Raw genomic sequence first — 12168 nt, forward strand, 5'->3', positions numbered from 1 at the left:
GGGGGCGACGGCTTCTGAGGATGTGAGGAAGCCGTCGCCCGCGCCTTGCTTATCGCGTGAATCGTGCTTTGTGACCGCCCGTTTTTGTTGTAAAATTAATGACCGCCCCTTAGTCTGAAATTCTAAAAGAAAGAAAGAAAATAGACAAGCCAAGGGAGGGATGGCGGATGGGAGGACGGCACGCCGCCACCACACAGCTCACAGGAGTGTCTGACGAATTCTTTGTCGGTGGTATTTTTTTCCGTTAAATTCTTTTCATGATCTGCGCACACTGCGAGCGAGTTCTTTACCAGGTTGCAACCCTAGTTTCGCACTCTGTGCTGTGAATAGAGCACCAACCAACAGCTCTCAGGACCCCCCAGTGCTGGGATGATGCCAGCAACCAACCAACCAACTCGCCGGACTGACTAGGGAGTGAGTGCGGAAGCTCCGCGCGGCTGACTGAAGTACCACGGCCCGCCGGGACCGCGTACCGGAAGGAAAGCCCCATCGCCAACACCGACCGCCGCAGCATCGAGCGGCGCGTCCTCCCCTTAAGCTGTATTGCACCATAGGTCGTCGGCTTTGCCGAGGCGGCGACGTGGACGGGACACAGGCAGGGACGGGCGAACGAACCACGTAACCCGAACAAGCGTGATCCTGAGAACGGACGGACGGGGCATTCCACCTACATAGTGCGGGACCTGGGGCAGCAACCAACAACGTGGATGGGGAGGGGTGCTCGGTCTCGGGCACCGCACCCGTGCTGCCACAAAGCACAATGTGCTGCCACAAAGCACCACTAGCGATTTCGCGCGGAGGGCGTAGTGAAGTGCTGGGGCGCTCACTGTGTGTTATTCGGGTGGGGATCCATCAGTGGTAAGCGGCTTTAGTCACAGATCCAAGCTCAGACGTCACACCAACACCACAAACACGCTCACTTCGCCGCTGCTGTAGATGGGCCTCCGGGGGCCCATGCTACGTCGAAGCACAGACCCGATCTCGGCACTCACGGGCTGCCACGCGCCCGCGCGCGGCGCGGGCCGCACCGCCCATGCCCCCGGGTCACCGACCCCGCCTCTCGGCCCTCTCGGCCCTCAGGAGCGTGCGGGAGACCGGCGAGGGGCGCGCCGCGCGCCGCCTGCAGCGCCGCCAGAGGCATTGTCGCCTCCGCTGGCGGGGTTCCCGCGCGCCCGCCCGCGCCCGCGCCCGCCCACGCCGCGCCCGCGGGCTCCGGATGCGCCGCCCTCCTTCTCCTTCTTCTCGATGGCAGTCCACGCGTGCTTGTCGACGGGTCGGCGGCGTGGTCGAGGGGAAGGTCGCCGGCGGCCGCAACTCTGCCGCCGTCGCTCCGCCGGCTCTGATCGAGTATCGGGCGTTGAGGGCGGCGGCGCAAAGCGGGTCTGGCGCATCCATCCCCACGAGCCTCGCGGCCGCGGTCGTGGCACACCTGGTGGCGGCTCTCGGGGCCGTCTCTACGGCGCTCGACACCGTATGAGGTCGCCGGCGGCCGCACCTTTGCCGCCGTCGCTCCGCCGGCTCTAACCGAGTATCGGGCGTTGAGGGCGGCGGCGCAAAGCGAGTCTGGTGCGCCACGGCCACCACCCTTGCCACCGCCCTTGCCGCCGCCCTTGCCACCCTTTGCCGCCTTGCCTCCGCCGCGGGCGGCGGTGGGAGCGGCCTGCTGGGCTAGCATGTTGTCCGTGGCTGTGGACGGGCACGTGGAACGTCAATTCATGTTCTAACGGCCTCCGGGATTCAAACAAAAAATAGCCGGGGCCCTCTCGCAACCCCTCTGACCCCCCGGGACCCGTGGGCGTCGAAGAGGCGCTCTCGGGGGGCCGTTCTGAGTTCATGCTACCACGAAGCACACTGTGCTGCGTCGAAGCACCGGGCCCGAGTCCGTGCTACGCAACCGACGCCAACCAGCAGCGTTCTTTACAGTCGAAAGTAGGTAGGTAGGTAGAAAGGTGAAGAACAGCCAGGCTCGGACTGGACACCAACGCGGTATGGGTGGACGCTGGACAGATGATGACGACACGCACGAGCGACACACAGACACAAACAAGCTCACAAGACACACAGCCAGCTGGCTGCCACACACCCTGGGTTGGCGTACACATAATTCAGGGCCACATCCTTCCTGTCGCCCCCCCCAGCACTCCAAGGTGCCAAGAGAAACAAACAAGGGCACAAACAAACAGTCGAAACAGGGTTGGAACCACGTAAAGAAAAACAAATTCGACCAACGTCGGCGCCTCCGGGAGCACTTGCAATATGGCTGCCACGGTCAAGTCCTCCGTCAAGGTCTTCGGCGGGCTCCTGCAGCGGCTGACCCATCGCTCGAGCGCCTGCGCGTGCGACATGACTTTCGCGGTCTACATGCCGCCGCAGGCCGCCGCGGCGCCTGTGCCGGTGGTGTACTGGCTCTCCGGCCTGACGTGCACCGACGAGAACTTCCACCAGAAGAGCGGTTTCGCGCGCGCCGCATCGCAGCTCGGCCTGTGTGTCGTCATGCCCGACACCTCACCTCGCGGCGTGCAGATTGACGGCGCGGACGACTCGTGCGACCACGCCACGCCGCCCGCAGCGCCGCCGCCGCCGCCCGCTCGTTCACACTGCCGCCCACCGCGCCGCGAGGTACGACTTTGGCTCGGGCGCCGGCTTCTACGTGGACGCCACGCAGCCCAAGTGGCGCGACCACTACCAGATGTACTCCTACGTCAAGGCCGAGCTGCCGGAAGTGGTGGCGGCCGCGTACCCCGGCAAGCTGTCGCCGGCGGCATCCATCTGCGGTCACTCCATGGGCGGGCACGGCGCGGCTTGCCGAGGCAGCCCCGCTCGGCGCAGCGGCGCTCTCGACGCCCCGCATGCCGCGCCCCGCCAGGCGCACTCACCCTCTTTCTCAAGAACCCGGGCATGTACCGCTCAGTTTCCGCCTTTGCGCCCATCTGCAACCCAACCGCGGTGCCGTGGGGGGACAAGGCCTTCAAGGGCTACCTGGGGTCGGTGGAGGCGGGCGCGGCGCACGATGCGACCGAGCTGATGAGGCAGTACTCGGGGCCCCCATTCAAGATACTGATTGACCAGGGCGCCGCCGACAACTTTCTCTCCGGGGAGGTGCTAGCGGCGGCTCATAAATCGCGCCACTGCTTGGCGGGTCAGTAGCCGTTTCGCTCTGGCCGCGGTAGGTCAACCAGCTGCGCCCCGACACATTTGCCGCCGTGTGCAACGAGCGCGGCGTCGAACTCGAGCTGCGCATGCAGGAGCGCCTCAGTGAAGACGCTTCTGACGCCCACCCCAAGAGGTCGACATACGCCCCCGCATGCACGCATTGCAGGAGGGCTACGATCACTCGTACTACTTCATCTCCAGCTTCATCGCCGACCACCTCGCGTTCCACGCCGCCGCTCTAAAGTAGGCCTCACTCCGGGCCAGGGCGCGCGCAAGAGAGCGGGGAGAGTGACGTGCCTGCCCGTTCACTCGAGACTCGTGTGTTCACAACGGAGTTCAGTTCACCGCTCTGCTTGAGGTAGGCATGTACAGTGGGGCCCAGTGTCTCAGTTATCAGCGACTGGCAGTATCCGTTCCCACGCATGCCAAGTAGCATCACCAAGCCTCCATTTTGTTCTTTTTTCGGCCACGGGCTCCACCGAGGAGCCGCGGAGCCGCGCGCCCGCGCGCGGGGGCCGCCGGCGCCGCGCGCGAAAAAGCAAAAACACCGCCGCGACCTGCGTGACACCTGACACGTCTCCCGACGTGGTGTGAGCCGCCGAAGCCCGAACGTCGATCTACCCATGAAGGGCAACCTCCCCGGACCCCGCGTCCCTGCAGACCCTTGTCGCCTTTGTCGCGCCGTTGTGCAGCGCCCAGCGGCGGGCCGGCGGCTTCGTGAGAGTTGAGTGCTGAGACGTGAGACCCCACCCCCGCGCGAAATCACCCGGGAGCGTCTTCGGTTTCGTCGCCAGGGGGGGGGGGTCAGACGAAAATCCCGAGTAATCGAGATCTCTGCGAGAGAGTAGTAGATCGCAGACAGTAGATCGCAGACCAGGAGTGGAGATCCTAGCCGATTCTACCACACAGTCGGGCTTGGTTGAAGATGAAAGATTGAGATCACAGATTGTGGATCGTGTTGGCAGTTGCCAGGGTCAAAGGTGGAGATTGGAGATGGAGAACACAGATCGTAGATCCTCGCGCCGGGCATCCACCACTGGGGCGGAGATTGGAGATCGAGATTGGAGATTGGAGATCGCAGCTGGCGGCGGCAGGGGTCAAATGGGAGATTGGAGATCGGAGATCGGAGATGTGCGGTGTGAATGAATCAATAGCGCATCTCCTTGAAGGTTCGAGCCCCCCCCCCTCCCCCGGCCCCCCGAATCGAGATTGGAGATGGGAGATTGGAGATGGAGATCGGAGATCTAAACTGGATCCGGCAAAATATGACGCTGGAGATTGGAGATTGGAGATAGAGATTGGAGATCTGACTGGATCCGGCCTAAGATGTGTCGACGCTGGAGATTGGAGATTGGAGATTGGAGATTGGAGATTGGTGATCACAGAGGCCGCTGTGATGATCTTTTTGTTTTTTAAAGGTTACTGGTGCGCGGACGGCCCGGGGAGCCTGCGGCGCCATTTTAATCTGCGCTCCTCTTTATGGCCTGCGGCGCCTGGCTTGAGCTTGGAAGTGTAAACGAGTCCGCCAGGGCGGTATGCAAACACGGAGCGCGCTGCGCGCGCGGTCTATGTACGCCGAACTGGGGGCGTTATCGTGTGGTTCGCGCTGCCATCAACAAATAATTTTGTGTACAGCCGCTCATGGACGCGACGGGCACGCTCAGGCACGCCAGGTGGGAAGTGGTGCATGCCGCTCAGGAGCGCCACGAGCTCCTCCTCGGTCTTTAGAGGATACAGGTTCGCGGCGAACTCGGTCATGCCAGAGACTAACGAGGTGAGCTCCATCGCGGCGCGCTCATAACAAGGAGGCGCGTTCTCCGATCTTCATCTCCGATCTCCAATCTCCAATTTTGTGGGGGAGGCGTGTCAGGGGGGGATCGATGTCCTTCCAAGGGGATGCTCTTTTCCTTTCACACCTTCAAGCGGATCTCCACCCTCTTTTCGCGCCATTTTGCAATCTCCAGTCGGCCACACGATTCTCGAGGCGCCTTTGGCGCGAAGTCAACATCTCCGTCTCCGGCCTGAGATCTCGAGGTGCCGATGGCGGCAGCTCAAGATCTCTATCTTCAGTTAAAGATCTCTGAGTTTTGTGAGAGATGCTGTGTGTGGAAGATCTCTGATCGGCATCTACGATCTCCACTCAACAAATCTACTGGTGTCCCGCAGAGATCTCGATGTATGAAAATCCCGAAAACGCTAAATGGCGGCCTAACGGGCCACGGAATCTCTCTCCGCTGCCACACGTACATGTCCCGCACAGACCGCGAGCAGACAGCGCCTGCTGGCCATTTCGAGACATTCGCCAAGAACGCTAGCTACATGGGAGGGCTTCGTAAAGAATGGATTGAAAAACATTCGAACAAAGAAGATGCGCAAGAGGAGCGGTAGCGCCTGAGCTCCCGGGCGGCTGCGCCGGCCGCGCGGGCCGTGGGCGCAGCGTGGGGCCGGGAGCGGCCTGCTCCGTGCTCATGTGTCCAGCGTCTCTAGACGATTACAAAGGATCGGACGTCACGCACATTTTGACAGGGACGTCGGAAATCGGACACATCCACTGGGACGAGTCAATTCATTCACTAGAATGACTAGAAAGGGCACCCATGGGGGGTGATCGCATCCCCCCCAATGGCGGCGGGCGCCGCAGAGCCGGCATTGTGGAGTCAATCCCCCCCATTGCGCGCGCGCGCATTGGTGGCGAAGTCGACGCTGCGCCTCAGCTTGTCGCGCGCGACCCACTTGGTGAGGAAGTCGGCGGGCATGAGGTCGTCTGCGATCTTGACGACGCGGCACTCGCCCTCGGCCATGCGGCGCTGGAGCGTGTGGTACCGGCGGAGGAAGTGGCGCGAGCGCGACGCGGACATGGCATTGTTGGCGACGAGGACGTGGGCTCGGTTGTCCGGCGCCGGTTGTTGGGCTCGGTTGTCCGGACGGCAGGATGCGGACCGTAGGCCGCTACCATGCGCAAGAGGAGCGGTAGCGCCTGAGCTCCCGGGCGGCTGCGCCGGCCGCGCGGGCCGTGGGCGCAGCGTGGGGCCGGGAGCGGCCTGCTCCGTGCTCATGTGTCCAGCGTCTCTAGACGATTACAAAGGATCGGACGTCACGCACATTTTGACAGGGACGTCGGAAATCGGACACATCCACTGGGACGAGTCAATTCATTCACTAGAATGACTAGAAAGGGCACCCATGGGGGGTGATCGCAGAAGAGGCGACGGGAGGAACCGGCGGAGGATGCAGTGACGTGAGACACACACACACACACACACACACACACACACACACACACACACACACACACACACACACACACACACACACACACACACACACACACCGCTCACCCACGCGCACTGGGCCTTGCACTTTGAATGCCGTGGGGCTCCTGTCGTCAGACGTGGAGACGCGAGGGTTGCCCCCCCTTGCCCCACCACCTCGTGTGTGTGGAGAAGTTTACCTTACCTTACCTTACCTTACGGCTAGTTCCATTTCACTGTGGCACAGCTCGCGTTACAACACATCGATTTCGGCCATCGCGCGACAAACCTACATCGTCGAACCCTTGACCTGCTGTTATCTCCACGCGTAATTCACGTCAACGTCAAACAAGCGACGCGCTACCTTTCCGTCCACTCCCATGGGTCGCAGCTGCCTTCTGCGCGTCCTGGGGATGTACCTTTGTCGCGCGCCGGAGACGACTCGACGCCGCTGAGATCGGAGATCAAGCTCTGACAGGTCGCACGTCGCTCCTTTGACGCCGACGTGACTCACCCGTGCAGATCACATCAGGACACGGTCTCGACGCGCTCGGTACGACGCCTGCGACCCGTCTCGGGTCAGGTGGCACGACGCTCATCGCGCCTGCCAGCGCTGCCGTGCAGGTTGCCACGACGAGGTCGAGCACGCTTCTATACGCTCGCCGAGCCTTCCTTTCCATCCCATTTGGCAGCCTGGGAACGGTGGCGGTCAGAGGCAAAGCATACGAGGGGTGGTGGAACCACATGTCACGGCTACTGCCGGCTCGACCCCACGATAGCCTCCGGAGGCTGACTTTGAGGCACAATCATCGGACGACGTCGGCGAGTTGAGTCGCGCTCGCGGTAGCCAGATGACCTCTCATACTAGTATCATCGGCCATGGCCGCAGGAAGCGCGGGGGAGGGCGCTGGGAGCAACACGGAGCTCCGTTGGACGTTTTCAAGATTAGCGTGTCAGAGTGAAATGGAACTAGCCTACCGTACATGTCGCCGCGACCCCCCGGCTCAGCGGGTCGCGGCGCCCGATCCGCCACGGCGCGGGTCCTCATATCTCCCCATACCATATCCCGCCCTATCCCCCGGTATCTCCACGTATCCGGCGCATATCCCGCCGTATACGGCGGATACCGCGAAAGAACCGCCCGGAGCCCCGGACCACGGATTCCTGCATCCTCTAGGCGGACGGTGCGGCGGACGGGGCAGGCACGGGCGACGGCGCAGGGAGGGCAGCGGCGTCGGTGCGATTGTCTAGAACACTGATCAGCTTGCGGCGGTGCTCGAATAGGATGTACCTGCAGCAACGGATGGATGGCTTGGTCGTGGGGGCTACTCCACTGGGAGGGCGCGGGCCAGCCGCGCACCGAAATTCGCCGCGTTTTCTCTTCTGAGGCACTTGAGCAACGACGACTCCGGTGCCCTGCGGACCCGCCACGTGGAACCGGATCGTCACCACGGGCTGCCCGTCCTCCTCGGTTTCCCAGCGCTCCATCGCATTGCGCCTGTAGCGAGAAGGACCGGCCGTTTGTCGCCTGGCCTTCTACGCGCGTGACCGCCCTCTCGCGCACGTGCCTGCCGCGATCCCCGCCGCGGTCTGCGCCCCAGGCTTTGAGTGGCGTCCCGAGCGCGTACCCAACCGTCGCGTCGAGGGACACCTATGGCCGAGGGCTTGGGCGGACGTGTGCGCGCCTTGCCGCTGGCTCCTGTGGTCGGGCGGTGGCGCGCCTTGTCGAGCGCCTCGCTGAAAATAACTTGCGTGCTCGTCGCCGACGGAAACAGCGCCTGCGACACGCCCCAGAAGCATGCGCCGAAGGCGCACGCGCCAAATGCAATGACAACCGCCGACACGCCCTTCTGCGCTGCCCCCACGACGCCCGGCTCGAATTTCAGGGGCGGCAAATTCTCATCGTCCTCGTTGTAGACAGCCAGTCCTCCCGGGGCGCGCTCCTGCGTCGAAGCTGTCGTCGCGATGGAATCCTCCACCCGCTCTTCACCTATATGGCGGCGCGCTAGAAGTGACGGAAAAGCATCCCAGCGGGTTGTCGACGGTGTGGACTTGTCGTTGTGCCTGCGGGCTCGCCTTTGCCAGATGATGGCGGCGGCTTTGCTGCCGCGCAGAGCAGGCGGGCGCGGGACGGACCGAGCCCCAGCAGAGGTCGCGCGCCGCTGCGCAGCGCGCGAACAAAGAGCAGCGACATGGGGCCAAAAAGGAGAAATGCAATCGCGGCGGCCCTGCCGCCGTCTCGCCTTCTCTGCCTGATCCTGTTGACTCCGCGGACGGCGATCCCGTGCCCGACCGACTCGAAGCACAGCGACGAATGCGGCACCAGCGACGCATGGCAGGCTGGTCATGACGCAGTTGTGATACGTCCAACGGCGTCCAACTTGGTAAAATTCGGTCCAGCTGATTAACCCTGGTAGGTGGACAAAAATATGCGTTTTTCGGCCTCCCCTCCCTAACATTAGCCGGCCAAAATGTACTCTGACCGGTTAATATTAGGGAGGGGGGGGCGGTCGGGTGTCAGACCTAGCGCTAGGTGTGCGAGGCTGACGTATTTTGGACAATCCACCTACCAGGGTTAAGGTGCCTCGGGCCAGTTGGGGGGGGCAAACCCTGCCCGCCCCCTAGAACCCCAGGTAAGGCCCAGGTGTGGCCTAGGGCATCAGAAGGGACCAAGAGGAGTCCAGTCTGAGCCATAGAGCCCATGTCTTTGCCCCCGAAGGTCGCGTTCAAATGCCCGGAACGGACGTTACAGTGGTGTCCGGCCGGCGCGATCACCGAGCTGTGACGCTCAGGGAAGCCTGATGAGGTACTGGTTTCTTTGCCCAGGCCTGGCCTACGACCCATGCTGGATCAGCTGAGCAAGGTTTGGGGAGAATCCCCCATTCAGATCTTCAGATATTTTGACGGATGACCGAAATCACCCCGTTTTTGCCCATTTTGTACAGCTCTGGCCGTCTCTTCCTTCGCAAGGGCCCCGCCCCCCAGAGCTGGGGGTGGGGCCCGCGCAGGGGACCTCTAGTCCAGTGCTCAAGTGCTCAAGTGGCCCCCCCCAACTGGTTGGCTCCCGTGACGAAAAACGAAGACGCACCAAGCGCTAAGCGTGAGGACACGATTTCGAATTCGTAGGAGCATCTGAGCAAAATTGAGTCCGCTCAGGTGTGAACAAAAAAGTATAAGGGTCGACCAGGTTTCGAACTGGGGACCTCCCGCTAGCGGGAAAGTTTCGGTTCGGAAACCTATGTATGTAGGAAGTGGAGCCAGAAGATTGGAGGGGGGGGGGGGGGGGGACGAGTTGGCGGGACGAGTTGGAGCGCGAGGGCGGCGAATTGGCACAGAGCTCAGAGCCGACCAGTCGATTGCCGTGCTACTGCGTTCGCTGCCGCTGGCTGCTGCCTGCCGCCGGCTGCCGCTGGCTGCCGGGCGCCCGCCGCAAATGGAAGACGAGGGCTACGTGGTGGCGGCGGCCGCGGGGGCCGCTGGCACACGAGGTGTCGCGGTGAGGCACAGAGAATGGAGAGCCGAGCGCATCGGCGCATTATGCCATCGCGTTGCGGTCAGGGCCTCGGCGACGGAGAGCGGGGCGGAGGAGCGGATGAGGCCGGGGCGGCGATCAAGTGGAAGTGGAGCATAGACGGAGGGGAGCTCTTCGAGGAATGCCTCCGCAGGGCCAATAGAAGTCAATGCAGTGGAGGAGCAAGCATTGAGTGAGGGGCCAACGGAAGGCGGGAGCGGCCTTGTGGGGGTATAGCATACCGGAGGAATTAGACACCACAGATCGCACACACCGACGCCCGAAGTGCCAAGAAGGACGTCACCTCAGAAGGCCATGGCCGAGAGAACATTCCCCCGGGAGGACAAAAAAGGGCTTCGCACCCCCTCCTTGCGCAGTGACCCTCGCTAAGTGTCGCCGTTATCAGGGCACGCTATCCTGCGCAGGCAGGGCAAGTGGGGGCGAGGCGCAGTCCCTCTGGTCTATACTGGTGTGGTTCTGTCCCTAGTCTCGGAGGGGGGCAAAAAGATAAGAATATCTATTTTTTCAAGTGCCCCCCCCCCGCTGTGACTTGCGGGGGGGGGGGGGGCGGAAAAGAGGAACCTCTTAGCGCCATCGCCATGGTGCTGCAAGCAGCGCCGGGCGACGACGACTTACCGCCTCCCGGTCCCCCTCGGCACACCTCCGCTGCTCAATGTTTGACGACTCGAACCCATGAAGCTTCCCCGTGTGTCGGGAATCGTAAAGAGTAAAGGACTAAGTATGACGTCGCTACAATGTGCGCGCTCCACCTTCCATGACAATGTGCGCGGGACAGACACGGACACAGGAGGAAGGGAGGGTGGCTCCTCTCTCAGAGAGAGACACGCACATGGGTGAGGGGTGGAACACGTTCACACCGGGACGCCTTATCTCTTACACCGTGCGCGGGTTGACGTGCCTCGGCCGGCGTGGTCCGAAATCGCATGCCTCGTTTTTCGCGCGCGTGGTCCCAAATCCCATCCTCGATGATCGAATCGCCGAAGTCGCTGAACCGACGGTATTGCTCGTTCTGCCGCTCAGCCTTGGCAGCACTCGGTGTAGTGCTCACCATCGCAGTCATGGGCGCATGGAAGGACGCCGCTCGTCCAGCCTTTGAGCGTGTGCTTCCGCTGGCGCCGGTCGAGGATAGCTCTGTGCACCTGAATCTCACCACTGTTTGCAGCCTGCTTGACCACGAGGTCGAAGGGAGCTCGCCAGGAGACGTCATGCGGTTCTACCTGAACGCGGGCGGACCGTTCTGCAGGATGACGCTACGCGGTGCTCTTGGTGGATGCCTCGCGGTGAGCGAGCCCGACTGGATCTTTCTTGAGCATTTCATTGGCTACTGGGCGGCTGAGCGATGGGCTCGCGCTCCCGACGGCCCACTCGTCGATTACCTTGCGCAGGCACAGCGGGGACCACCTATTCACGGCGGTATCTGGCACGCTTTACTGGATGCTCACTTACCTGAGGAAGAATTGTGGCCGTATGGGTTGAGCCTTTGCAATCAGACGCAGATGGAGTGGGTGGGAGCCATGTACAACTGTGTGCACGGCATGGGACATGCATTTCTTATGTCGGCGCTTCGTGACACCGGGATCCCTTCTCTTTCAGATCGGTGCACACCTTGGCGCGCTGGCCAACGTCTTGGCTATGAGGTTCGCGACGAGATCTTGCGCCACGCACTGCGTATCCTCTACTCAGGCCCAAGCTCGGCGCAGATCCAAGTGGCTTCCATGGGACTGTACGAGGCCTATTTTATGCTCGTTGAATCTCAGGTCGGCTCAACAGCGGGCGCTGGGGACTTTGACGTGTGTGCCAAAGCGCCGCTTGGGGCGCGCGGCTCGTGTTTCCTTGAGCATCGGAGATGGATGCTACACGCCTACGAATCCGGACTCTCAACCAGCGACTACTCGACCCGCTCAGAGGGGTGCACGGCCACAAACATGAGTTCTGCACACCGAGATGCATGTATGGCCGCAGGAATGCCATCCTCTGGGCACACCTTTCGCAGCTGCATGCAGGGCGTCGCGAAGCCAACCGCACGTTTTCGTGCTTGTGCATCGTGGACTGGCCCAATGGTTGCTGCTGCTGGAGCTAGATCCTTTATTCTCTTTCGACTGTCTCAATGGCTACAGCTGTGGCAGCTCCGTGTGCTCGAACGTGATTACAACGTGCAAGGCGTTGCGGACGAACTCGACCTCTTTTATCGTTGGATTGACTCTGTGATGGATTGGGCTACATACTGGAAGG

The 12168-nt window shown here is 62.2% G+C and overlaps 2 protein-coding genes across 2 annotated transcripts; one reads left to right on the forward strand and one right to left on the reverse strand.

Moving 5' to 3' along the window:
• The first annotated feature begins 2240 nt into the window (after positions 1-2240).
• EMIHUDRAFT_436182 (hypothetical protein) lies at positions 2241-3623 on the forward strand. Its single transcript, XM_005771227.1, has 5 exons — positions 2241-2543; positions 2620-2795; positions 2867-3099; positions 3171-3245; positions 3320-3623. Exons 1-5 carry the CDS (start codon positions 2257-2259, stop codon positions 3398-3400), a joined length of 852 nt encoding a protein of 283 aa, XP_005771284.1. The 5' UTR covers positions 2241-2256; the 3' UTR covers positions 3401-3623.
• Positions 3624-7344: 3721 nt separating this feature from the next.
• EMIHUDRAFT_451242 (hypothetical protein) lies at positions 7345-8489 on the reverse strand (the record flags this gene model as incomplete). Its single annotated transcript, XM_005771228.1, has 5 exons — positions 8469-8489; positions 8126-8394; positions 7973-8055; positions 7765-7902; positions 7345-7695 (listed from the first exon to the last, which is right to left on the reverse strand). Coding segments are annotated over exons 2-5 (651 nt in total), but the record flags the coding sequence as incomplete, so codon positions are not given.
• Positions 8490-12168: the final 3679 nt, after the last annotated feature.

The sequence above is a fragment of the Emiliania huxleyi genome (genome assembly GCF_000372725.1).
Source record: "Emiliania huxleyi CCMP1516 unplaced genomic scaffold EMIHUscaffold_39, whole genome shotgun sequence".
In the NCBI taxonomy this organism is placed as follows: Eukaryota; Haptophyta; order Isochrysidales; family Noelaerhabdaceae; genus Emiliania; species Emiliania huxleyi.